Genomic DNA, 27,567 nt, shown 5'->3' on the forward strand with positions numbered 1-27,567 from the left:
GTGAGAGATGGGAATCTATGAAAAACCTGTATACCTTTGCCAGCAAGACAAGGATTTATCAAGATATTCAGAAACAAAAAGGGCAAGGAGCCAAAAAAAAGCTACACTAAAGGAAGAAAAACAGTAGAAAAGAAAATTGTGTCTGGGCTAAGAGCTCCCAAGAACCCCAGCGTGGGCCCATGCCTGTTAACCCACCATGGTCCTAAATGCAGACCCACACAAATTTGGGATTTGTTAATTCCATAGTGCCACTCACTGGAATTACTCCACCTTGAATAGGTTGGAAAGATTCCATGGGATTTTCTGATTATCAGATCTACTGAAACCCACGTTCTTCATTTATCCAAGACAGGGGATTTCATAATTCCAGAGTTTTCAGGATACAATACTCAGTTACCTCTCTTTCATGGTTAATCTTTGTTCCCTTTAAAAATTATGTAGAGAAAGGAAATTGATAGTTGAAGGATGCTGAAAGTTATACTTTACTCCTGCAGGCTTGCCTTCTGTAATCACAAGCTTACACTTTTCTCCTTTCTGTAGTGAAAGTGAAGTGTAATGGGAAAAATTTGGAATCCTGATTTACACCATCTACTGCTAGCTCTGAGATCTTGAGCAAATTACTTAAAGCCTGGAGACTCAGATTCCAAAAGTATAAAATGGGGAAATAAACTGGGGATAATAAATACCTACCTTGCAGAGTTACTGTTAGTAAAATTAATTAAAGGAACAACAAAACTTAAATATAAGTTCCAGAGAAGAACAATGATCACTGTCTTGAATACTGTTGATTCTTGCTCACATTGCACAAGAGTGTGCACACGACCCACACACCTAGCCTAAAGCAATAATTAACATATAGTGGGAGCTCAATAAATATTTTTAAATGAACAAATAAATACAATTGTCCCCATTAACCCTTTTTCCATGATCATATTTTTCGTCTCTTCTATTATTTTCTGAAATCTTCAGGACATTCTTCTTTGTCCTTTTCAGTGGTTTCCTCCCTCTCATCAGCTATTATTAACTATACTCCATTCAGACAAAGTACCTTTGGAAGTAATTTCTCTTAATACCGCCTACCTTCCATTTCTAATGTGATGGGGGTGGAGGGGATAGTCAGAACATAAGATTCATTGCATTCATGGATTTGCCCACGGCCATGATTCGTGTTTAACAACAATCAAGCCGTGAACTCAGCCCTCCCCAGAATATAACTTTCTGGAGACACCACACTAGCCATTCTCTCTTTGCTAACAAGAGGCTCCCGTGTAGGAATCCTCGCCTCTCAAAAGTTAAGGTGTCGGCTAAGGGAGCAGCGCGTCCCTTTAGTGAAAACACTCGACTTGAGCCAACAGGAGGGATTTGGACCCCACCGTGCTGCCCCTGGGCCGGTCACCTATGGACCCGGCCACGCAGCGCTCTCCAATCCCTGGAGGGAAGTTTAGGGGCGCGGCCGTCTACAGGGCCTGGAGGGGGGTCGGCGTCAAGTCCATGACAACGTGGGGAGACCGCACGGACCGCGCCACCGGGTCCTACAAACCATGACTGCGACCACCCTCACCGCCCAAATACAAGCCCGCGGGACCCCACCGCCGCTCATTGCCCCACACTGAAAACCGAGCGCGGCTCGCCCCCAGCCCATAAATCAGACAGCCAGTACCTGCTTATTGGCTGCACTGGCATCTCCTTCACCCTTATTGGCTCTGCCGGACGTAAAACACTCCTCTCCCAGGGAACCCTCTCGTACGGCGGCACCCCCAGCCTAGCAACCTCACCCGGGCTACCAAAAAGCCCGGCCCCCCTCCACCCAGGGATTGCGACCCGCGAGAAGCTCGGAGCTTCAGCCCCCCGAGACTCACCGTGTAGTAGGAGAGCAGCCCTGCATTGTAGTCCAGCACGAACCAACGGTACTGCCAGCCCTTCATCACGTTAGTCCATTTGCTCAGCGGCCCCTCCATGATGGACGCCATCTTGGGAGCCGCCAAGGATAACAAACGGCCTGACGTCACTCGCCTATAAGGCTTTCAGCTTGCGGGGGGCGGGGCCGCCGCGGGAGGGGCGGGGCCGGGAAGGGGCGGGACCCGTGGCTACTCCTTCCCTTGGACTCGCCGGCTTAGGCAGCTACGTCCTAAAACACGCTTTCTTTGGGAGCCTGTTGTGTGTAGAACTCTGTGCCAGGGATGTGAGAAATACAAGCATGAGTACTGCTATTACAATGATTTACTAACAGAAATAATTTTACTAGCCATGATGACACCTACTATTTCCAAAAGATTTCACATCTGATATTCATTACTATACCTTTGTAATATAGATTGGAATCCAGAAGTGTGATGCCTCCATCTTTGTTCTTTCTCCATGGAATCTGTAGTTCCAAATAAATTTTAGGATTTTTTTTCTTTTTTCTATAAAAAAAAAAAATGCCATTGGAATTTTGACAGGGATTGCATTGAATCTATAAGTGGCTTTGAGTAGTATGGACATTTTAACAATATTAATTCTTCCAATCCATTAACACAGGATATCTTTTCACTTATTTGCTCAGGTACCTAATAGTATTATTTGGTGAGTATCGGAGTCCATAGAAGCACATATCTGTATTTTCATTATACTACATGGCCTTCCCAAAACACTACACACTTCTCACAAAAACTTAATGTTCCAGAAACATTATTCAGCAGAAAGCCTCATGTTGCTGATGTCTTTTGGTATAAACAAAGTGTTGGGATCTTGAAACATCATGATTCAAGACTGAGTTAAAAGATTTACGTAGTGTTAATTACTACTCCTCCATTCGTTTCTTAAGAGCAGGAACCCAGTTTTACTGATCTGTGTAGCCCTAGAAACTAGCCCAGTGCCTTGCACATTGAAAGTGCTCAAGAATTATTGTTTGATCTGAATTATGTGTTCCATTGAAACCAACCTACTAAGTTCCAAGGACTATGCAAAGCGCCATCACCTACATTTTCTCCTTTAATCCCCACAACAATCATTCAAGATTTATGTTATTACATCCATTTTACAGAGGAGGACAGTGGGACATAGAGCTATTGAGTGGCTTGTGCTAGGTCACACAGCTAGTAAATGGCAGAGCCAGAATTAGAATCTAGGTCTCTTTCTCCCAGGTCCATTCCACCCCAGCTGCAAGCTATATTTACATTGTCTATGTGTAAATGTCTTTGATATGACATAGGGAGTATCATCAATTTCTAAATAAGTTTTAACTTTTATCAGATCACCAGGCATTGGCAGGCTCTACTTAGCTTCAAATGTCAAAACATAGGTCATCAGGGAAAGACAGGAGCACGGGAAGTTCTCTATTCCTAAGACCATGTCCAGTTGCAGAGCACTTTGTCTGCATTCTACTTCCACTTGTCAAACTACCTGCTTTAGATCATCAGCTAAAATTAAACATGGCGAAGACGGATCTGTTCTCATTCCCACATTCCTTCGTGACTGGCCTCTGGTGGAATAAGGTAGCAGCTGAAGCAGAGCAGAAAATGAGGATTAGATTCAAAATCGGAAGGTAGAGATGATATTAACCATTAAACAGCATAAGCTCATCAAAGACAGAAACTGGGACTAATTCATCCTTCCACTTAGAATATCAATAAATGTTACAGTAAAGATACGATTTTTTAAAAGATCATTCTGGCAGCAAAATTGAGAACAAATCAGGGGCAAACTGGAGGCAAGAAGACAAACTAAGAGACTTTTTAAAAACCAAGCAAGCAGTAAAAAGTGTATAGAGTTGGACAATTGACAGCAAGGATGGAGAGTGGGAAAGATACTGTACTGTGTAATTATTGAGAAACACTTTAGAGTTAAGATTTTAAAACTCACTAAATAATGGAATTAAATAGAAGGGAATAAGGGGGATGCAGAGACAATACCAACAACTTGTGTAACTGAATGATTACTTAAGTAATCAAGGTTATTTATTTTTTGTAAAAAAGGAAGAACAAAAACAGCTTATGTTTCTCAATATGAAGTTTCCTTCCTTTACACAGCTGTTTAGAAATGTGAATTTTTTTTTCTTTGGTTTCTAGCAAAAGTGATTTCCAGTTTTTCCACAGCCAAGACTATAGGTGCAAATTGCTTCAAAATGCATTCTGTTGTTGCTGGTTTCCTGCTTTCTCTTCCTAAACTTCCCCCAACTGCTTTTTTGTTATTGTTGTCATGTTTCTTAATTGGCAGTTGTTGGGCATCAAATAAAACAAAATTTACAAAATATTGCCTTCTTAAGGGAAAGGACAAAAACTTGACTGTGCTTTGCTGGGTATAGAGGAAACAGAAGATCAAGCTTAAGTAGGGGAAAAGCAAAATAAGACACAGCCTACGTTGTCCACAAACAAATCCCAGTTCTTTCCCACCCTTTCCCATAGCTGGAGAGCAAGAAAGTGAAACATCAAGTTTAGGAAAATATGGGTATGATTTTGAGGCAGCAGGGAGCTGGGAAAAGGGGAGAAAATATTTTAGGAGATCTAGGCTTTATAAGTGTTTTAAGGAGAGAACAGAGGAATACACTCATCTTTTACTCTCCCCTTCTAATGTGCCCATTCGAGACCCACATCCCAGCCACCCGGTGCTTTATACATTTCACAAACATACTCCCTCCCTCAGATAGAATGGACCCATCATTCCTTTGTGCTCCGCCTGCACTCTGAACAAACTTCTAGCAGAGTATGGGACACCTGATTGCATTTACTGGTTCAGAGAGTCTGAATGCCCCCCTTGACAGTGGGGTCTTTGAGGACTCGGTCGTATGTGCATGCTCAAATTTAGCACATTGCTGGATATGGGACAGTGCAAGCAGCACAGGTAATCTGGATGAAAGGGGAAGGGGAAGCTGGTTTGCTGGAAATACAGTCTTTACTTATATTTCGTATGTACTCACATTGGCTTAGAGGAGCTATTAGAAGTTATAATCAGAAACTGGAAGGAGTTTGAAATTTGAGAGGTAGAACAGTTCAGGTGTTGAAAGGTTGAGGGTGTAGTGTAGGAATGGAGAGCTGAAGGAGAGGTATGGATTACAGGAGACCTGGAAGTCAGGCATTGTGAAGCCACCCTGCTAGATACTTCATTTACATGGAAGTTGAAGTTACCCATTTCATGGCAAGGGTTGGAATTGAGGAAAGCTCTGGGAGAGGTGCCACAGCCTCAGTGAAGGAAGTTGGAAAATGACAACAAGGACAAAAGGACACTCCTCTCTGCCCACACTTCTCCAGGGGCCTAAGCAGAAGACTAAAGAAGCTAGGTTGAGTTTTGTAAATTATATGGGTTTTATAAATGATTTGTGGATATCAGTTAGTTATGGTATCCCTTCTCATGACCAGCATGGATATTCTCCAGTTGCTGCAGCAAAATAGTGTCAAGAACATTTAGAAATCTGTCATTAAGGAAGCAATCAGATTAAGGTGCAAGGATATTGTTTGGAATAGTGAAACCCTGGGAACAACCTAAACGTCCAACAATATGGAAAAGGGAAAATGTAGCCATTAAAAAAAAATTTAATGGCTGATGTACAGCCATTAAAAATTGTTTGGCTAAATGAAAAATTATGATGCCAAATTATTACATATATAAAAATAAGTATAAAATGGTTAAACACATACAGTATAATTTTAATTTTATTAAAAAAGGTACATATCTTCCAGAAGACTATAAGGAAATGCAGAAAAACATCCATACTCAGTTTATGGGATTGTAGAATTTTTTTTCTCTCTTTATACTTCTTTTGTGTTTTCCAAATTTTCTATAAGTAACAGACATTGTATTTATGAGGGGGAAAAATGCTATTTTGTGAAGGAATAAAAAAAAATACACTAAAAAATACTACCAGATAATTATATCAGCTCTGAATTTGCCAGGCATATGCCATTTATAACCATAATATGCCTGCCTTCTTAAGGAGCTGGAATAAATAAGCAACGCAGTTCAAACAGTGACACCCTGTCAGATCCTAATAGCCTTCTATCCCTACCAGGACCCCTGCAGAATTCCTAGGCCCTTTTCCTCATTCTGTATCCGTCTAGGTCTCCATGTGAGCTGACATAGCAACATTTTGACTTTGCAAACTTAGAGTAAGTCACCACCGCCATACATCTGCCGTGTATTCATTCACCTCTTTTTTCAGGGAAGTCAGCTTCACTGAGCAGCAGTTCTGTGTCAAGCCTTCGACCAGGTGCTGAGAATAGACATCAGTCACGCATGGTTCCTGTCCTCAACAGGAAACATAATGTGCCACCGCACAGGGTGATTCATGGTAAACCAGAGGTGAGCACAGAGGAGGCACCTCAGCCGGCCTAGTGACAGGGTAGAGTGTTTCAGTCCACACAGGAAACAAACAGCCTTCTTTTCTGTGTCCACTGTTACCACCTTGGCTCAAGCCCTCACCATTTCACCCTTGGATTGCTACAATAGCTTGGAGTTATCGGCTCTAATATTGCCCGTTTCAACCTGGCCTCCATAGTGACTGTGACAGCCATTCATATTTCTAAAGAAAAGGTGAAATGTAACTCCTTACTTTCCAGTCTTATGTTTGTGTCAACCTCTCCCCATCTCCAAATATGACACTAGATTCCTAAATTCATCTTATTGATGATCTACGTTACATCTTTGCTATTTTTGCCCCCTTTGTGTTGAATGTCTTACCTCCTCTTTGTTTGTCTAAAACATACTTACTTGTCTTTCAGGGTTCTGCTAGTGTCTGTCATGTCATTTATGAAAACTTTCTTGATTTCTCCCCCAACTAGTTATAAATCACCATCACCTCATTCGAATGGCTACTATAGCACTTGTAACACTTTCTTGCATTTACAGGTTTACACATCTGTCTTTTTCATTGGACTATAAACTCTTTAAAGACAGGAGAATAATATTATTCATCTCAGTACCCCAGGTACCTAGCACAGGAGTTGGCAAATATTTTTTGTAAAGTGCCCGGTAGTAGATATTTTAGGCTTTCCAGGCCAGACATTGTCTATCACAAATATTTAACTCTGCCATTGTAGGGCAAAAGTGTAAATGAATGGGCATGACCGTATTCCAATAAAACTTCATTTATAGGGGCAGCTGGTTAGCTCGGTTGGTTAGAGCGCGGTGCTCTCAACAGCAAGGTTGCTGGTTTGATCCCCGCATGGACCACTGTGAGCTGCACCCTACACAACTAGATTGAAACAGCTACTTGACTTGGAGCTGATGGGTCCTGGAAAAACACACTAAAAAAACAAACAAACAACAACACAATAAAAAAACCACCCACAAAACACTTCATTTATAAAAACAAGCACCAGGCCAGATTTGCCTTCGAACCATAGTTTGCCAATCCTAGATCTAGTGTGTGATGGACTTACAGTAAATACCCAATGAATTTCTTTTGAATGTAGAATGAAGTGGTAGAGGCAGGATTTGTATCTTTATTACATTCTGTAGGAGATGCTAACAGTTTCTTGTCCATATTTTCTTGGCATTCACTTCTATACACCGAAGGCCACTTATAAAAAATACCTACAGTTCTTTGCCTGAAGGTTTGTTTGTTCGTTTATGGTTAGAGAACATACTTGGCTTATGCACAGAGCAAGCTGGGAGTTTCAGAGATTTAATGACACCAGAAGTAGCCCTGAACTCAATGGAGGACGGCAGGTTGGCAATCCAGCTTCCTCACCTCTTCATTGTTGTACCCTGAATGTTCCAGTTGGTTGCCATGGTAACTAGCCTGATAATATTCACACTTTTGGTTTTCTTCACTCCCTTGTCGCACTACTCTATTCCCACCCAGGTTTCCTGACATCACACCCTAAATAAGTTGTATTCCAACCCAAACCAAGACACGTACTCATTCTACTACACCACAATGTTTAGCCAGAAAACCCCTACTAAAATGTGTGCATTGCCTGTAAATAATAACATATAAATGATTAGTATCCCCTAAAGTATTGGCACAGAATAATCCAGCTAGCATTAAAAGAAGGAGGAGGAAGAGGTGGAAGAGAAGAGAATGAGGACTCCTGGAGACTGAAACATAGATAAACCAGCTGTGCTATAAACCAGCTGTGTGACCTGGGCCAAAACACTCATCCCCCAAAACAAAGAGATTTTGATTCCTTTCTGAGAAATACAGGCAATACTCATTCATTGGCTTTTTGAGAAGGTGAAACAGGGTAAGGTATTAAAAATGTCCCACCACTTCCCCTAAATGGAGCTCTCTAAGATAGTTTTCTCTTTAAGTCTAAAAATCTTCTTCTCAGTTCTCATTCTTCTAGGCCTCAGTTAATTTATTTCATTATATCTCTATGTAATGTTGTTATTCCTAATACTATTTTGTTCCTTATCTTTCTTACCTGCACATAACTTGTTTTCTCTTTTATATTGCTAGCTTCCAAGGGCAGGGGCTTTATCTTACGCTTATTTATAATTAAGTGAAATCATATATTTGAAAATGGCTTGCAGACTGCAAAGTGCTTTGTTGTCATTCACCTCGTTCCATCAATGTGTTTTGAGCACCCACTATATGCCAGTCATTGAAGATACACAGAAAAGTAAGATTTGGTCTCTGCTTCAAGAGTTTAGTGAAGGAAACAGATTAGGAAGGCATATACTGAATGGTAAATACATTACCATTCAGTGAGATATATGTGAGGGTGGGAGTATGATGGAAGGACTTTGAGAGCTCCAGTAATGCAACAGATTTGCTTAAGGAGAGACAGTCAGGCAAAACAATTCCAATTTCACCACCACCCTTTACTAGCAGGGGACCCTGGCCAAGATGCTTAACCTTTTAGGCCTCAGGTTCTTAACTTGAGAATAAGAATATCTTCCACATAAAATCGCCCTGGTGATTAAATAAGGTGATAAATCTAAGGACGTAGCATAGTGCTTCTACATAATTGGTGACCAACACAAGCGCAGTCCTTTTCTTTCCTTCTTTCTAGGGAAGGTAGGAGAAGCTTCCTACGGGAGCAATAGCAGTTGAGCTCAGCTTACCAACATGAAACCTTTGTTTTCTTACTCAGGGAAGGGAAATTAATCCGTAGAGTAGCTACTAGGAATAGGCACTCTCTCAGGGGTGTTCCAGAATGAAGAGGGGAAAAATATTCCAAAGAGAACAGTAAAGACACAATGGCTTGAGATTATGTATGATGCATTTGGGAAATGGCATATCCTCCTGGATGCTGTGGAGTGAGCAGAACCAGTGAACCCACTAGAGAGGGAGACCCGGGCTGGATTGGATAATTGTTTGCAAAGTTCTTCTCCTTCCTATATCTACTGTTTGGAGTTTAAATGTCCAGCTAGCCCTGCTGAATGGCAGATACACTGTCTTAGACAGAAAACAGTTCTCACAGATCCACTGGGTTTCAACTCTTAAGTGGGAGCATATCAATTACAAAGATCTAACCTCCTATCTAATTCCCAAGACTACACAGTGATTTCCAAAACATGGCCTTGGTGCATAATTTATGCACTCACTTTGTAGCTTTGTAATTAAATCTACAGAGGATTTGGAGACCCATGGCAATGCTGATGCAACTCTCTCTCTCTCTCTCTTTCTCTCTCTCTCTCTGTCTATATATACATATACATATATATATAGTGTCAAAAATATATACACATTTTAAGAAAGGAAAACTGTATTAAAATTGTAGTACTTAATATATACCAATAACAAAAGATGAATACAAGTCACATTTGACTTCTGCAATTACAAGAGGTGCTCAAAGTGGTTACCATCAGTGTCCAGACACTTATTACGGTGAACTACTGCTTGAGCAACATTGACCAAAGTGTCCACTTGTATACATTTTTGTAGCACCCTCCTAATAGATCATACAGGAATATAAAATTGATGGTTTTCAGCACTCCCCTTTCCTATCTATATAGCTAATGATAGATTGCATTATGATACAATTAAGTGGACTCAGGGGGTGGATGGATGCACTGACAAAAAATTAAGAAGCATGTGAACTAAGTGACCCATACAATCCTTCCTGACCCAAATTCCTGTTTCAGTCAGGGTCTGTACCATATACTCTAGCTTTTTGGTATCTACTATGTATGTCCTTAACTTCCATAGGAGATCTGGTGAAAGAAATCTTATTGTTGTCATGTGTCTACTGTACAAGGTGTGGTCAAACAATATGGTGAATGTTTAAATTTAAAAAATTTATTACAGTAAAATACTCATTGCCATTAATCCCCCTCAAAATAACCCCCTTCACTTTGAACACACTTATCCCATTGTTCTTGCCACTCTCTGAAGCAGTTCTGGAAGTCCTCTTTCTGAGTGTCTTTAGTTGCACTGTCGTGGCTGCCTCGATGTCCTGAATCATTTTGACTTTGGGGAAGAGCCAGAAGTCGCACAGTGCCAGATCCGATGAATAAGGTGGATGAAGACACACCATAATGTTTTTATTTGACACAAATTGCTGTACCAGAAGCGATGTGTGACAGAAGAATTTTGTCATGATGGAGGATGATTTACGGCACACTTTAAAACACACCTTCTCTCAACTGTAACTCACACCTAACTGACTGCACCAAACAAGTTGAAACTTGTCAGACACTGTTACCAAGGTTCGATGTGCTGTTTCTCATATTGAAGATCCCTGCCTTTCCATTGGATGGCACTCAGCAGCAGCAACATTCACCGTATTTGTTGATCACAACGGAAAGGCTTCATGTCACACATTGTTTTTGGCATGGCAATTTCTGTGCAATAACAACATTATGGTGTGTCCTCATCCACCTTATTCACCAGATCTGGTACCGTGAGACTTCTGGCTCTTCCCCAAAGTCAAAATGACCATGAAAGATAAACATTTTGAATCAATTCAGGACATCGAGGCAGCTACCACAGCACAGCTAAAGACACGAAAGAAGACTTCCAGAACTGCTTCAGAAAAGCGGCAAGAATGATGGGATAAGTATTTTTTAAGAAAGGGGGAGTATTTGAGGGGGATTAATAGCAATGTGTCTTTTACTATAATAATTTTTTTAAGCATTCACCATATTTTTTTATCTTACCTCGTATTCTGGCACTGTGCAGATAATTTCACATTCATCTTGTTGAGTACTTACTCTGTGCCAAGTGCCCTAGGTACACAGTAGAGAACAAATTAGACTTGGTTTACCCTCATGCAGCTTCTAAGTATTTCAAGTAATCCTTATAACAACACTTCAAAACTGGAATTTTAAAGAGAAGGAAGTGAGAAGTAGGTGAGGTCAATAATTGGCCCCAGAGCCAACTTATCCATTAGGCAAAGTAGGCACAATCCTTAGAGCTCAAGAAAATATTTTAATATTAATTTCTTTTAAAAATCAGAAGAAAAAAGTGACTATAATAATAAGAAGAAGTATATGTATAATACTAATAATAAATCCAGCCTGCATTATATTTGTCTTTATGCCAACGCAGTCATAAATATCCTTTTTTTTATGGAGCAAGGAGTCCATGAAGACAAAATTGCCTAAAGGCTACAAAAGTCATAATATGACCTTGAGTGGTCCAAGGTCATACTACTGGTAAAAGACAGAACAAACAAGGTCAGGTCAGGCAGGCCCTGGTAAGCCTAACATCTCTTTTGATCAGATGCATCTAGAGAATGGAAGCTCTGACTTTTTTCTTCTAGTACCTAGTTCCTAGGGGTAGTTCAATAAATGCTGAATTCAGTTGCATTGGGTCACCCCAACATGCTTTATACAGTGAACAATTAACAGTATAGTCTCATGGATTGAAGAAAACCCTGTGGATGCTGAAAAAATCACATGGGCCTTTCCCATCTGGAAAATAAACCTGTAAATGAAGTCTATACATTTTACCAATTTGTAGAATTTTTGGATCAAAAGATTAAAACAGGTATCTTTCTTTGCTTGGAAACAAAGATACTTGTCTTACACTATATGTCAGACTTCTGACCAATCTCTGATGTCAGCATGATATCCTAAAGATAAATACAATTATGTTTATAATAAAATTTTTAAATTCACCCACTCATGTAACTTTCACTGTGCTAGAAACTGAGATTATAAAAACAAAGAAGCCACAGTGGTCACTGCCCTTGAGAAACATGTGGTCAACTTAATCTACTTGTTTGACAAAAAATGAACAGACTCCACAAAAATGTTACCAAAGTGGTACAGCTGGCTCCAACTTACCGGAATGAAACATAATACAATTTCTCATATTATGAGCAGAACAATGGCAGAGACTATTAGTGCTAAGAGAGCTCCTCATGTCACACTCCTTTCAAAACCCTGACCCCACCACAGCCTAGAGCAGTGGTTCTCAACCAGAGACCAATTTTGCAGACCCACCCTCAGGGGGACATTTGGCAATACCTGGAGACATTTTCAGTTGTCAGAGTGGGAGGGAGTGCTCTTGGCATCCAATGAGTAAAAGCCAGGGACACGGCTAAACATCCTACAATACAAGGGAGAGACAAAGAATTAATCTGGCCCAAAATGTCAACGTGCTGAGATTGAAAAATGCTGGCTGGAAGAACCAAATCGGAACTCCTTCTGCTGGCATCCAACACCTAGATCGATTTGGCCCTTCCCACCTTTTCACTTTATCTTTTTGTGCCCTGTTCTCTGGCCCCTCCATCCTCCCAGGAACCTTATGCTCCCGCCCTATCAGACTGTCATAAAACTTTAAAAAGTGATTAAGCACTTGGGCTCTGAAATCAGGCAGATCAGCTGTGTTTCCAGGCTTACTACCTGTCAATTGTGTATCCTTGGGCAAGTTACCCACTATCTCTAAGAGTCAGTTCCTTCTTCTGTAAAATGGGGGATAGCAATGGTTATTGCAAGGACTACATGAGATGATGCAAGTTAAGTCATTGGACACTGTAAGGCACATCTCTGCTCCTGTGCTCTTGATGTTTTTGCCTTTATTAGGGCACCAAATTCATGCTTCCGTGGTCCTAAGTTAGTTGCCTGAAAGTCTGTCTGTCCAACTCGTTCGAAAATTCCTAGATGGCAAGGATTGGGTCCTATCTGCCTTTATCTCTACAGCATCATGCCCACAGTAGGTGATCAGTAAATATTAGTTGAATTGCAAATTTGGCACTCTCTTTGAGAGAAGACCACCCTGACAATGAGTAAAAAATCCAGAATTTTAAAGTGGTTTCCTTTTCCTTCGCTGCCTCCACTCTCTCTGCCTACCTCTCAGGGTTGGGCTTCTCCAGAGCTAGGGTTCTTGGCATGTTTCTTAGCCAATCTCTTCTCCCTCTTAAACAGATCTCATCTAGGTATGCGGCCTAAAGTACCACTTATGTGCGCCCCCCCCCAATTTATATTTATAGATGAGAATCTTCCTTGAACTCCAGATTTATATCTTTTAACTGTCTACTTGATATCCTCAATTGATTACATATTGACATCCTCAAACTTAGCACACAGCAACCAGAGTGATCTCTTTCAAATGTAAATTCACTCCTTCCAGGGTTTCCCACTGCACCAGTTATAAATCTTTCCCATGGCCTACAGGCCTGTTTGAGGTCTTGATTTCTCACCTCCTGGCATGGCCCTCCTTGCTCACTGTGCTCACGCCACATTGGTCATCTTTCCTCTCCTCTGAGCCTTTGGACTTGAGGATTGCTCTGCCTGGAACACTTGCCTCCAGATCAATACATGGCTTCTCATTCAGACCTCAACCAGTGTCACTTCAAGGAGGACTTCCTACCTCTCTCCCAGCCTATCAGCCTTTCCTCATCTTTCTCTAAGTCATAACCTTGTTTTAACTTTTCAGAATGCATATCATTATCTGATATTTATTTGCTTCCTTGATGATTTTCTCTTCCCTTGTAGAGCAGGATACTTGCCAGCCTTGTTCTCCAGTGTACCTTCAGCACCTAGTCCAGTGCCTGACACACAGTCAGACCTCAATATTGAATAGTGGAATGAAGGTGTAGTGAAGGCACCGGAATGAGAAGGCCTGAGTTCTAGTCCTTGTTCCATCTCTGTGTGACCTTGGCAAGTTACTTTATCTCTCAGAGCTTCAGTTTATTCATCTGTAAAGTGAGCATAACAATACTGAACTCAAAATAACGCATGTTAAGTGCCTAGTGCACTCTTAGTGCACAGTATGATGATCAACAAATAGTTGGTGCTTTTCTCCTTCTTAGAGGCTCAGTGTCCTCACAATGATGCTGGTTACACAGTTTTGGGTTGTTGTAGAAATGATGTTAACTTACAAGTCTTTCCTTCCTCTGGGCCTTGGCCCATAGTATTCCTATTGATCCTGTCCTCTCTCCCATCATTTGTTCCCTGCATGGCTAAACTCAATGTACCTCCTCTAGGAAGCCATACCTGAGGATGTCACGCTGGAATAGTGCCCCTTCTGGGCCTCCTCAGGCCTTAGGTCTTTCTGTTAAAATAAACGGACATTACACTGTTATTTTTCTGCATAGGCCCAGTGGATGGATCGAAGAAAGAAAGGAAAGAAGGAAGGAAAGAAGGAAGAAAATATACAGGAATAGAGGGATGGAAGGGATGAATAGACAGAAGGATGATGGAAGGAAGCATGTGATTTATTTTGAAATCAGCTACACCAACATTGAGCAGGTTTGGGGGATCCAGAGGCCAGCCTCAGCTGGCCTGCCATTCCCCTACTCCCTAGGGACCCTGCCCTGTAGCTCCCTCAACACTTAGAGGGGCCCTCCCACCTCCATCCTCCAGAACTCTCAGCACGTGGTCCCCAACCATTGGCTGGGGTCCTTATTACATCCAAGGCCTCAAATGAGAAGTAGTCAGGAGTCTGGTACATGTGATCTCAGCCCCCACCCCACGGTCCAAGCAGGAGTGCTCGCAGCAAGGTGGAACACCTGGCCAGTCTAGTGCTTCTCCAAGGCTGGGCTTAGGGACGCTGAGCTCCATGGATGAAGGGGCTGCCACTGCAGTCGTGCTGCTGGCCACCTGCACCCTGGGAACACAGGCACAGAACCAGGTGTACTTGCAGGAGGAGTTTGAAGACAGGGGTAAGAGGCCAGGCTGGGGGCAGAGGATCTGGGTACAGGGGGTGGGGGTAGGGGTAGAAAAGGGTGAGGCGAGACCAGGCCCTACCTGCTTTTTGTCACCTGCCTCAGCAGTATGCAGTTCAAATTCCTGCTCATCCCTTCCTAGATGTGTGATCCTGGGCGATTAGCTTACCCCATGTGTGTTTCAGTTTCCTTCTCCATAAAACGAGGATAACAATAAGGATCTTGCAAAACTGTTCTGAGAATTAAATGAGATAAGGTGTGTAAAGTATTGTCCCTAGTATATTGTAGGTGTGCAGTAAGTGCTGGTTTCTTTCATCCTAAAAAAAGGGAACTCTGGAGGGAAAATGTGAACACTAATTGTGATAGTGAAATTTTTTGTTTTGTAAAATATCAGAGCTCAGAGGACCTTGAGGTCACCTTGCCCAGCTCCCTCCCTGGAATGCCTCCGGAACATCAGAGAATTGTGACAGTTTACTTACCTAAGGACAGATTTTCAACGGTACTGTTTCAGATTGCCAAATACTGTGTGTGTGTGTGTGTGTGTGTGTGTGTGTGTGTGTGTGTGTGAAATTTGATTAATTCTTTGAGAGTGCAGGGGATAGGGCACTTGCCCAGGAATCAGGATTTTTTGGATTTGAGTCTGTATTCTGCCTTGAAAGCCTTGATAAGCCCTCTCCCTTTTCTAAGACGGAATTTCCCAATCTGTGATATAAATAACACTGTGCTGAGAATAAGGTGCAGAGATGGTACAGAGGACGCAAGAAATAAGCCCAGGTAAGGGGACTAGACTGGAAGGCTTCAGGGAGAAGGTGAAACCCAAGCAGCATTTTGAAGGTTGAATAAGAATTTATCAGATGGGCAGGGATGGAGAGAAGGACGTTCCAATCAAGAAGAACAGCATGTACAAAGGTTCCAAGTTATGTTGTTACAGCCAGTAGTGGCATCTTTGGGGAACTGGAAAATGTGAAGGGGAGGGCAATTAAGGTGAGACTGGGAAGCAGGCAAGCACTAGATCCAGGGGGCTAAGGAGCCTGGCCTTTTGCTGAGCAGTGAGGAGCTAGTGAAGGTGGTTAGCAGGGGAGAAACAAGATCTGGCCTGGGCATTAGGAAGAGCACTTGGCAAAAATGTGGAGGAGGAACTGTGAAGCTGACCAAAGCTGAGATTGGAGACAGACATCTGGGATGCTATGCTAATCTTCCTGGTGAAGAGTGGAGATGCCTGGGCGAGGTGGGCAGGGTGGAGGTGAGCGTGGGGAAGGGTTTGTGTGTTGGGGGGCATATAAAAGAGGGGCAGACAGGCGAGATGTGTAGGAGCTGAAGAGTGGGAAGCAGGGAGCCTTCAGGTTCACTCACTGGCTGTGGGGGAATCTTTTGATAAGGCACACGCCTCTTCCAAGGGTAGGTGGGAGGTCCCCATTTCCTGCTTGATCTCAGCCATCCTTTGCAGTGAGCCCTGTGAGGCTCAGCTTCTGACTGCTAGCTCCTGGGCCCATCACCCTGTCTAAAGTGGCTTTACTCACACAGTTCCTCCTCTTGGAAGGCAGAGAACATGCACAGACCTGCAGTCACTTCCCCAGGGACTGAACTTCTCTTGCCCAGTATGGCAGGAGTGAAATGCCTCAGGGTGTTAGCGACAAATATTTCTGAAATACTCCTTGGAATCAAAGATAGAGGGACTTTAATTCTCAAGACCCAAGACAGCTGATGAGGCTAAAATCATGAACAAAATCCAGCCCCTCATGTGCCGAAAAGGATGCTCTGCATAACATCCCCGCCTCCAGGAAGCCTTGCCCAGGCCTCTCCTAAGCCCACAGCCTCTGTGTTTCCTTTGTGCCATCCCTCCTTGCACCATGGTTGTCTATTTGCCTGGTTCTCCTCTGTGTTTCCATCATCAAAGTCAGGGCCTGGCTTAGAGAAGTGCCTGGTAAAGGATTACTGAATGATTAAACTGAACTTTGACACACACACACACACACACACACACACACACACACACACAAATTCATACCCCATGAAGAGAATTAATGTTCCAAGAAATGTTCCTGCAGTAGGACTTAGACACATGTAATTGTTGAAGTCAAATGCCTATCTTAAAGAAAACAACCCAATTTTTATGCTGAAAGCAGAGAGGTCAGAGAGATGAGCTGAGGGGCTGATGCTGCTCACTGACTGCAGAGGGTTGGCTAGTGGCACCACCAGAGTTCTGAGGCTTTTCGTCAGCTTAGGAGATCTAGAAATCCAGTACTGTGGGGTGCTCAGAGCTAGGAAGATTTAGGTACTGAATTGTTCTAGCAAACTCATGAAGGCTGGTATATAAACCAGATGTCCATGAATTCATAAGCCTCTCAGACTTCACATGTCTAAAACAAACTCTTGTGTTTGCAAAACAAATTCCATACTTGTTCTCCCTCTGATCTTCTCCATCTGAAGTGGCCCAAACATTCATCTGGTTGTTTAGGTCAAAAGTCTGAAAGTCATCTTTGATTCCTTTATTTCCTCCCGCTTTATCAAATCCATCAGCAAGTCCAATTAACTCTAACTTCCAAATATATTCTGAACATGACATTTTTACTTCCTATACTGTTCCCCACCCTCGTCCAAGCCACCATCATCTTGTTTCTGGACTATTGCAGTACCTCGAATGGCTTCTCTACTTCTGTTTTTGCTTTTCCCTAGTCTCTTCTCATACAAATTTCAGAATGATCCTCTTGAAATGTAAATCAGATTATATCATTCTGGGAGTTAAAAACCTCCACTGCCCTCCCATTAGATTTAAAATAGCATCCAGCCTTCTGACCACGACCTACAAGAACCTCTGTGATCTGATTCTTGCCTACTCTCCAACCGGTATCTCCTACTTCTTCATTATATTCCAGCCACATTGGCTTTCTAATTCTCAGACACTCCAAGCTCCGTCCCATCTCAAGGTCTTTTTCCTTGCTATGACTTCTGCCTGAAATATTCTTCTGTTAGGTCTTCACATAGTTTACTCCATCTCATTCAGGTTTCTGTTTAAATGTCTCCTTGGAGGGATTTTTCTTGTTTGCCCTATCAAAAATTATTTCTCCATGTATAATTAATTATACTCTATCCCTTTATACAAATTAATTTTTTAAAAAAATCAACCTTTTGAGATATCATCTGTCTAATAATAAAATGTATCCATTTTTAGTGTATTATCCATTGAATGTTGAAAAATAGATAACCTTTGTGATCACCATCACAATGAATGTTGAGAATGTTTCCATGACCCCTAAAAGTTCCCTTGAGAACCTTTGCATTCTTAATTTTTTAGAATACTTTTCATTATATGATAAGTTTCTTGTTTGTATGTTCATTCTCCCCCTCTCTCTCTCTTTCTCTCTCTCTCCCTTTGTCTCTCTCTCTCTCCTCAACCTTTATCTTCCTGAGAACACAGTGCTTCTCTATTGTGTTCATTGCTGTATGTGCAGCCCCTAGAACAGTGCGTACACCTGGCACGTAGTAGGTGTTTGAAAAATATATATTTTTTGGAATGAATGAATGAATTGCCCTGGGAAACAACCCTTTCTAGAGATCAGAATGCTTATCTTAGCCAAGACCAACACTTCCTGGTTGACAGGAACCCAGAAAACGAAACACAATGAGTCAGAATGTAAGCTTTGTTAAATGCCTGTTGTGTACCAGTAGATTTCTTTTCTTTATACATATTTTTATTGACTCAACAGTTTTATCAGGAATATGTTAATATCTCTCTTTTATTATCTCTCTTTCACAGATGAGGAAACTGAGGTTCAGAGAAGTTAAGTGACTTTCCCAAGGTTCCCAAGCTGGTGTCAAAAGTGGTTTGGAGGCCACGTAAGGAAAAGTCTAGCAAGTTTATATAATAGTTAGGAGACCATTGATGACTCAGCGCAGCGGTGGGGGTGGAAGGCTGGCTACAGCAGGTTGAAGGGTGGATAAGGACTAAGGAAATGAATAGAACAAGTGTGAGTTTCATTTTGGAGAACTCTAGCTGAAAGTAAGAGTAGAGTAAGAGTCAAAGTAGAGTAGAGCTCAAGGAAGTAATTTGGAATGCAAAGTAAAGGTGGAAGGTTTGGATGACACAGGTGAGGATTTTGCAGAAAGGCAAATGGGCAAGAGATTTGAGAGGAGTAAGGTGAGGGATCCACGTCTCTTCCAACTTGACAATGCTGGCACTTGGTACAGTAACTGACATATAGAAAATGCTCAATTAAAAGTTTGTGGAAAAAAGGAAGGAGGGAGGGAAGATGGAAGGACTACGAGAGGTAGACAGGAAGGAGCCAGTTGACTGAAAAGAAATGGAGGGGATCAAAGAACATGTGTACTTCAAGTAGCAGAGTGTGAGAATTGGAGGATAGGAGGCCACAGTCATGAGGTAGGGAGTTTGAGTTTGAGATTTCAGAGGTGATGCAGTTTCTGGTGATTATAAGGCCCAGGATGTGAATGTAAGAGTAGGTGGCTAAACTGGAGTGGAGGTAAAAGTCAGTGGAGATAGGGGTGTGCTATTAATAATTGGAAACATTTGAAGACAAACCTAGATGTCCAACAGGAAAGTCCCAATTTAGTAAAGTATGATATATCCACAGAATGTTTGGGAAGTTTTTGATGTCATAGGGAAACGTTTATGATCTAAGCTTAGATGTAAAATGTACCAAATTATATATAAGGTAAATATTGTCACTATGTAAAATATATTTGTGCACAGAAAAAAAGGAATAGAAGAAAATATACCAAAATGTAAATGATAAATAATGGAAATTCAGATGCCCTTAATTTTTTCTTTATTTTTTAACTTTATTTTCCACAATGAACTTACGTTGCTCTTTTAATATGTACAATACTATTAAAAATTAAGAGAACTGTCTTTCCGTTTCTTCTTGGAACTGAATTTCCTTCTTTTGAACTCTAGTTTTTATAGCTAAACTGTATCTGATACCTTAAATAACCTTTATTAGGCCCACTGTTGCTCACTCGGCATGATGCTTTACACACTCCAATCCTCACCTCAACTCTGCAAAGTAATTGTTTTTTCCAGTCTACAGACAGTATAACTGAAGTTCAGAGAAGTTGAATAATTTGTCTGAGGTCACACAGCGATTCAATGGCAAAGCAAGGATTTGAACCCAGGACTGTATGACAGCAAACTGATTTTTCTTGCGTTACTCTTGCTCCCCACCCCACTGCCTCCCATGAGTCCAGTAAGTTGAAAACCTTCTAGCTCACATTTTAAGTAGTGCTTAGCAACCTCAAGGAAGGTAAATCTTAGATTCTTTAAATGTCAGTACTGAAAAGACCCTGAGAGCTCGTCTAGCCCCAAATGGCCTCCTTCTCCCCATTTACAGGTGAGAAAACTGAGGTCCAGGGAAATGATATGACATGGCAGAGTCATTTAGTGTGTTGGTGGCAGAGCATGACTCAGGCTCCTTTCTTTCTGCTGTTTTCCCAAACTAGTCTAGGTCACAGAACAGCTCAGCAAACAGAGTGTGTGCCAGGCCTTTAGAATTCAACCCTCTCATTGTACAGATGGGGAAACTGAGAACTAGAGAGGAGACTCACAGTGAGTCAGTGGCAGAGATGTTTGTTGAACCGAGGTCTCTTACCTCCATAAAGGATGCAATGACCACTGCTGCAAGCTGCTAAGTGTCAGGTGGCGGGCATGTGACAGTACCAGTGGCCTCAGGGACAACATGAGTTTTTGGATTCCCAGGCCTTAGATGGGTTACTAATTTTCATTGAAAATGGTAGACAAAATGTTGGCATTTTGAAGACAAGCTTTAGTTTATCCACAACCTACATTAAACTACACAGGAATGTTGGTTGATTGAATTGGAGAATCATTGAATTAGTGATACAAGTGTGAGGGGAGGGCTAATGGTGATGGCAGTGGCCGTGGTAAAAGTACAAAATCAGGCAGAAAGAAACTGGAATGCAGATGAGGGGCTGAACGATTCAGAAATCACAAGGGTTGTGTGTGTGTGTGTGTGTGTGTGTGTGTGTGAATGTTAATTCTGTCAGCTCTCAGACTTGACCATGAAAACTTGGCCACGGAGACATTCTGAGACAAAGGGCTTCTGTGCCCAGTTGGCTCAGACCCACTGAGGACAGCCCAGCAGGACTGAGGAACAGCCCGCTGTTCAGGCCTCCGACTGATAAGCAATTGGGACCGTCTGTGGATCGTGGATACTTGGACATGCCGAGCCTGGGGAAGAATCACCCTGGATGGAGGCCCAAACCGAAGAGGCCTGATCCAGCTGGTCTTTCCAGGTCTCAAGTACAAACTGATGGCAAGGATCTCTCCAGAGGCTGCAGGGATGTGGAGGCAAGAGCAGGGCCATCGTTAACATATAGGAAAAAAAAGAGAAAAGCTAGAGGGAAATGTATCAAAATGTTGACAATGGTCATCTCTGGGAGATAGATTTATAGGTGTTTTTACTGCTTATTTGCTTCCTCTGGGCTTTCTACGTTTTCTATAACAAATTTTACTTTGAAACATCAAGAAATATGAAATAAGGAAAGCAGACACTTTGTTTGCATATCTCTCATTAGACTGAGTTCCTTGCCGGCTTGAGAGCTCAAGGAATTGTGTCATATTAGTACACTGGCATCAAGCAGTCACACTGGCCCAGAACAGGTATTCTATAAATATTGAAGTGAATGACTTGTATTCTCTTCTAATTCTAGCATATAGACTCTTATTCATGCCCACTGTTTAAACAAACGTGGCTATCGGCTTTCTAGGGTATAGTTGATTAGATATGACAACCCATGAATGAATGGAGGAGCCAGTAGAGGTACCCATTCAATGACAATAAAAATAATTATTTGTATTATCTTAAGTAGTTTGGTCCTCATGCCAATCTATCATTCAACAACATTTATTGAGTACCAATTATGTGTACAGTGTTTCTTTCTTTAAAGAGTTTAAATATAATCCTTATTTACAGATGAGAGCACAGATTAAGAAACGTGATTGGCTCAAGTCATATGCGGAAACAGGTGGGAAGGATCAGAATCTTATCCAGTGCTGTTCACCATCCAACATTCTTTTTACTAGTTGGTAAATATTTGAGTGACTATGGTCCGTGTGGCAAACATCAGACAGACTGGCAGGCAGAAGAAAAAAAGATAAGCTGGCAGGCAGACAAGTAGGGAGATAGATCCACTGGTACCCTGAGAGCTGGATGGATTACTAGAGGGAAACACATTGACCGCAGGGAGCAGAACAGGGACAGTGGAGACAGAACATTTTCAAAGCAAACCTACACCTCTGCTGTATATTAGAGTCTAATGTAGAGCTTGACTCTTCAAGAAATTTAGTTTTTGTTTAGGATTCTCTATATAAGACGTCAGTCTCTTCTACGATACCTACAAAAATATTCCACTGAAAATGGTAGACAAAATGTTGGCACCTGGAGAGATAACATGTAGTTTATCCAGTAAATTCTCCTTTGCAGCCTACAATCTGATGATGTTGAATAAATGCAGGAAATGTGAATTTTCATTTAAATATGCAAGCATTTTCTAAAGGACCGACTCTGTTCTGTCCCAGGCTCAGGATTAGGTGCTGGGGAAGCTACAACTTGTATCTTCAAAGCTAAACATATTGATCTCTTGTTACTTTTTATATTTATATCTTTGTGTACATATACACACATATATATACACATATATACACATATATATATACACATATATACACATATATATATACACATATATACACATATATATATACACATATACACACATATATATACACATATACACACATATATATACACATATATACACACATATATATACACATATATACACACATATATATACACATATATACACATATATACACATATATATATACACATATATACACATATATATATACACATATACACACATATATATACACATATACACACATATATATACACATATATACACACATATATATACACATATATACACACATATATATACACATATATACACACATATATATACACATATATACACACATATATATACACATATATACACACATATATATACACATATATACACACATATATATACACATATATACACACATATATATACACATATATACACATATATATACACATATATACACATATATATACACATATATACACACATATATATACACATATATACACACATATATATACACATATATACACACATATATATACACATATATACACACATATATATACACATATATACACACATATATATACACATATATACACACATATATATACACATATATACACACATATATATACACATATATACACACATATATATACACATATATACACACATATATATACACATATATACACACATATATATACACATATATACACACATATATATACACATATATACACACATATATATACACATATATACACACATATATATACACATATATACACACATATATATACACATATATACACACATATATATACACATATATACACACATATATATATACACATATATACACACATATATATACACATATATACACATATATATACACATATATACACACATATATATACACATATATACACACATATATATACACATATATACACACATATATATACACATATATACACACATATATATACACATATATACACACATATATATACACATATATACACACATATATATACACATATATACACATATATACACATATATACACATATATATACACATATATACACATATATATACACATATATACACATATATATATGCACATATATACACATATATATATGCACATATATACACATATATATATGCACATATATACACATATATATATGCACATATATACACATATATATATGCACATATATACACATATATATATGCACATATATACACATATATATATGCACATATATACACATATATATATACACATATATATATACACATATATACACACATATATATACACATATATACAGTTTCAAGTAGTAGTAAATGAGCACTGATAATGTGCCTGACACTGTGTTGTATGCTAATTCATTCAATTCTCCCAGAAACATTATAAGTTAGGTAACCCCCTTTCTACAGATGAGGAAACTGAGTCTCAGAGAGGTTCAAGATACTGCTGAAGCTAGTGGCAGAGGTGAGCCCCAGTCTTTTGATTTGAGCTACGTTACAAGCCAGACATGCTGGGAGGTGCAATGTAGAGATAAGTTCATTTGACAGAAGAATCATGGTCATGTGGGTTCCGTGGTTCTATATCTCTAGAGACTTGGGTTAATCATGTGCATTTATCAGCTAGATGTGCTAGCTCCCAAACACCTGTTACTTTTTGTTGGATGGATCTGTTGGGACATACAATATTTGACCAATTTGAAGGAAAGATTTAGTAGAAGGAAAAAAATTATAGCAGCCAACCTTGGTTAACTGCTCTGTTGCTCTCGATAGGATCTCTCCTTGAGCTGGGCCCTGTCTACTCTCCTTTCTTCTCCCCTGAAATGTAAGTACTGCTTGCATGTCCCTCAAAATACCATGCTCCTTCATGCCTCCAGGCTTTTGCATGTGTAAGTCATTCTGTTTGGAACACCTACTCATCACTTTTCTGCCTTTTCTAGTCTTACTTCTTCAGGCATGCCTTCTATGAAGTCCACCCTGACTCTGGGGGGCAGTCAGTGCTTTTCTGAGTTTCACTGCCCTTTGCTTCCTTCCATCACTTCCCTTGCTACACTGTATTATAATTATTTACCTGTCTGTGTCTTCCACGAGACTGAGCTCCCTGCACCTCGTAGGTCCCTGAAGAGACCCTATCAGATTCATGTCTCCGCCCCTGGTATCTGCCACAAAATGAACGCGCAAGAAATATATGTTGACTGAAGGAATAATGAGCCCAGAGTCGGTGTGTAGAAGAACTGGGTTCTAATCTCACCTCTGCAACTGACAACTATGACTCCAGCAGCAAGTCACTTCCTTCCCTGGACTTCAGTTTCCCTGTGTGTGATACAAGGAGGTCAGATTAAATGATCACTAAGGGTCATTCTGGCTTGAGCCTTTTCTGATGTTAAGATGTTATGATATTAAGAGAAAAAGTATGAAACATTAAAGTGGGACTTTATTAACTGTTTGACATTATTCTCCTGACAAGAAAGTCTCCTTATTTTGGGACATCTTAAATACTGTCAGGTTTGATTTATATCAATACTGTTCACCCAGAAAAATAATTAGCTATAAGGAGTTCTAAGTCCTGTTCTAATTTCTCTTGCTGTACAGTTCAAGGTCAAATCTGTACAACCATTTCTACATGCTTATTAGGCTCAATTAACATTTGTCAAAAGGATTAATAAATGAATCAATCCATTTGTAAGGCTGAGAATCTTATGGTGTAGGCAAAAGGCATGATCATGCATCCGCTCAGTCATTCAACAAATATATTGGTTATTTATTCTGTGTTAGATACCAGAACACAGGGGTAGGTAAAACAGTTCTAGAACTTAGCAGTTTTGTGGAGAAGACAGACATTACTCAAATTATACACAAATAACTTTATCAATTACAAACTGTAAAGTACCGTGACTTATATTTCCTACATACTCTTTAGGCTATAAAGGGCTTCTCACACACATGACCTTAGGGGAAGCCATATAGTATAGGAATTAAAAGAACAGATTTTGGTGTTGTATAGGTCTGGGTCCAAGGCCTGGTTTATTTCGATACAAACTGGGCCCTTGGACAAGTTTATGAGCTTCACTTTCCTCATCTTTTGAAAGGGGGAAAAAATAGGACATATGTCCCAGAGCTACTATGAGAATACAATGAGATAATGCCTGGGCAACACTCAATGCTTGACATATGGTTGCTAAACAGTAGCTATTGTTATGATTATATAATTTTTTTGTTCTTCATAGCATCTTTTCCTGTAGGACAGCTTCCTGAGGGAGCTCTTTTCCAGAGGAAACGCAGTGTTTGAAATTAGATAAATTTGGGTTCACATCTCAGGCCCACTACTTATTGGATGCAAAATGAAACTAATAATACTTACCTCATAGCATTGTCCATGGGAGTAAATGAGGTGAAATTTTTAGGGAGCCACATGAGAGCTTAACACATAATAACTACTCTTTTGACTTTGGCATCAATCCTTATCCTTCATCGGGTCAACTATGGTCAGGGAAGCGGTATCCATTTCATTCAAACCCAGAAATTTTAGGCAAAAAGAACCTCCTGGGGCTCTCCTTCAGGAGTGGTGAGTGCTGTGTTCACTGAAACTTCCTGGCATGTCTAACACTGAGATCTTGGGAGAGACAAGGGAAGACCATAGAAAGCAAACCCACCCCTGGGCCTCCTGAAGGGAGGTAGTTGATTCATCAGACTTAAGTAACAGGAGATGACAGAGCCAGCTCAGGAGGGTCTTATTGGATGTGTGTTGATGAGGGGTTTTCATGGACAGAGTTAAGGCAATAGCCCTAGATATTGTGTAGTGGGATTTGAGAAATAGCTACTCAGCTGCAGGGAGGAGATGAAATAAAGGCTACCGCCAAGGACTCTTCCATCTCAAGCTGCCAAATTGCCCTATGACTCTGGGACCATGGTGGGCCCAGGAAGTTGGAGTCAGCAACTCTGAGGCACAAAACCAGAAAGGCATTGAATGTTTAGATGGTGTGCCAGGTCCCAAAAAGAATGCCTCTTTGTCTACATGCCATCTATGCCAAAGCAAAACAAATTTATCAGCATCTCCTTGAAACTGCAAGGGAGAGTCTAAAAAGTTTGAGCAATAATAAAAGGGTAAATGGAGATTGATTGTTCAATATCATCATTGCTAATTCAAGAAGTACAAAATGGTATCGCTAGTCTCTCTACTTGGTGAGCTGATTTTATTATTTTATTTTACTAAATATCAATATGTATAAGGGTTTAGTCCCCTTAACCATATTTTTTCCAACTACTTTTATGAGAATGCCTCATGACTTTCAATCATATATCCCCATGGCGGTTTTCAGAACTTAATTCTCGTAGAGGAGGGAGGGATGGAACATTAACGTGTAAGTGGCTCAACTAACACATGGAGTGCACAAGTGGTGGGATTCAGGTATCAGGGAGGGAAGAGGACTTCAGGAATATTGGAGTTAACACCTGGTGTTCCCTTACTATTTCATTCAGTCTTGGTCAGTCTTAGCTGCATCTTTTTGTCTCTAAGAAAACACAAATAACTTCTACATTTTGATTTTTTTCTTCTTTACCCCATAGATGGATAGAAAAAATGATGGGTGGAATTTAAACATAGGCCAGATTATGCTAAATTTCAGCTCACTGCAGGAAAGTTTTATAGAGACAAAGAAAAGGATAAAAGTAAGTTAATGGAATTTGGGAATGTATTAATTGACTAGAAAAATTTTGGCCTTTATACAGTTGTTTTAATCCATGATTGCCAATTCACCTCTTTCTTAGAATGAAAAACAAAAGTAGTGAATGGAGAATGAACTCCACAAAAACAATAATGTCCATTTATTGATACAGGTAGTTAAAGCTAAACCCTTAGAAGTATTAT

The 27,567-nt window shown here is 40.4% G+C and overlaps 1 protein-coding gene and 1 pseudogene across 8 annotated transcripts in view; one reads left to right on the forward strand and one right to left on the reverse strand.

Annotated features, from left to right (window-relative positions):
* The window catches only part of OSBPL9 (oxysterol binding protein like 9), a 131,952-nt gene extending 129,963 nt beyond the window's left edge, over nucleotides 1-1,989 (reverse strand). For 3 of the 7 annotated variants that reach the window (XM_081057534.1, XM_081057533.1, XM_081057524.1), the window contains exon 1: nucleotides 1,860-1,983. In XM_081057534.1, coding sequence (XP_080913660.1) covers nucleotides 1,860-1,970 — 111 coding nt within the window. In that variant the 5' untranslated portion in view covers nucleotides 1,971-1,983. Of the gene's footprint in view, nucleotides 1-1,859 lie in introns of all 7 variants that reach the window. The other 4 variants (XM_081057529.1, XM_081057540.1, XM_081057530.1 and 1 more) reach the window with 3 other exon arrangements.
* A 12,883-nt stretch (nucleotides 1,990-14,872) lies between these two features.
* The window catches only part of LOC308501514 (calreticulin-like), a 32,246-nt pseudogene continuing 19,551 nt past the window's right edge, over nucleotides 14,873-27,567 (forward strand). The window contains exon 1 of the transcript in view: nucleotides 14,873-14,975. The product of the transcript in view is annotated as a calreticulin-like (transcript). The remainder of the gene's footprint in view (nucleotides 14,976-27,567) is intronic.

The sequence above is a fragment of the Rhinolophus hipposideros genome (assembly GCF_964194185.1).
Source record: "Rhinolophus hipposideros genome assembly, chromosome: 8".
Taxonomy (NCBI): domain Eukaryota; kingdom Metazoa; phylum Chordata; class Mammalia; order Chiroptera; family Rhinolophidae; genus Rhinolophus; species Rhinolophus hipposideros.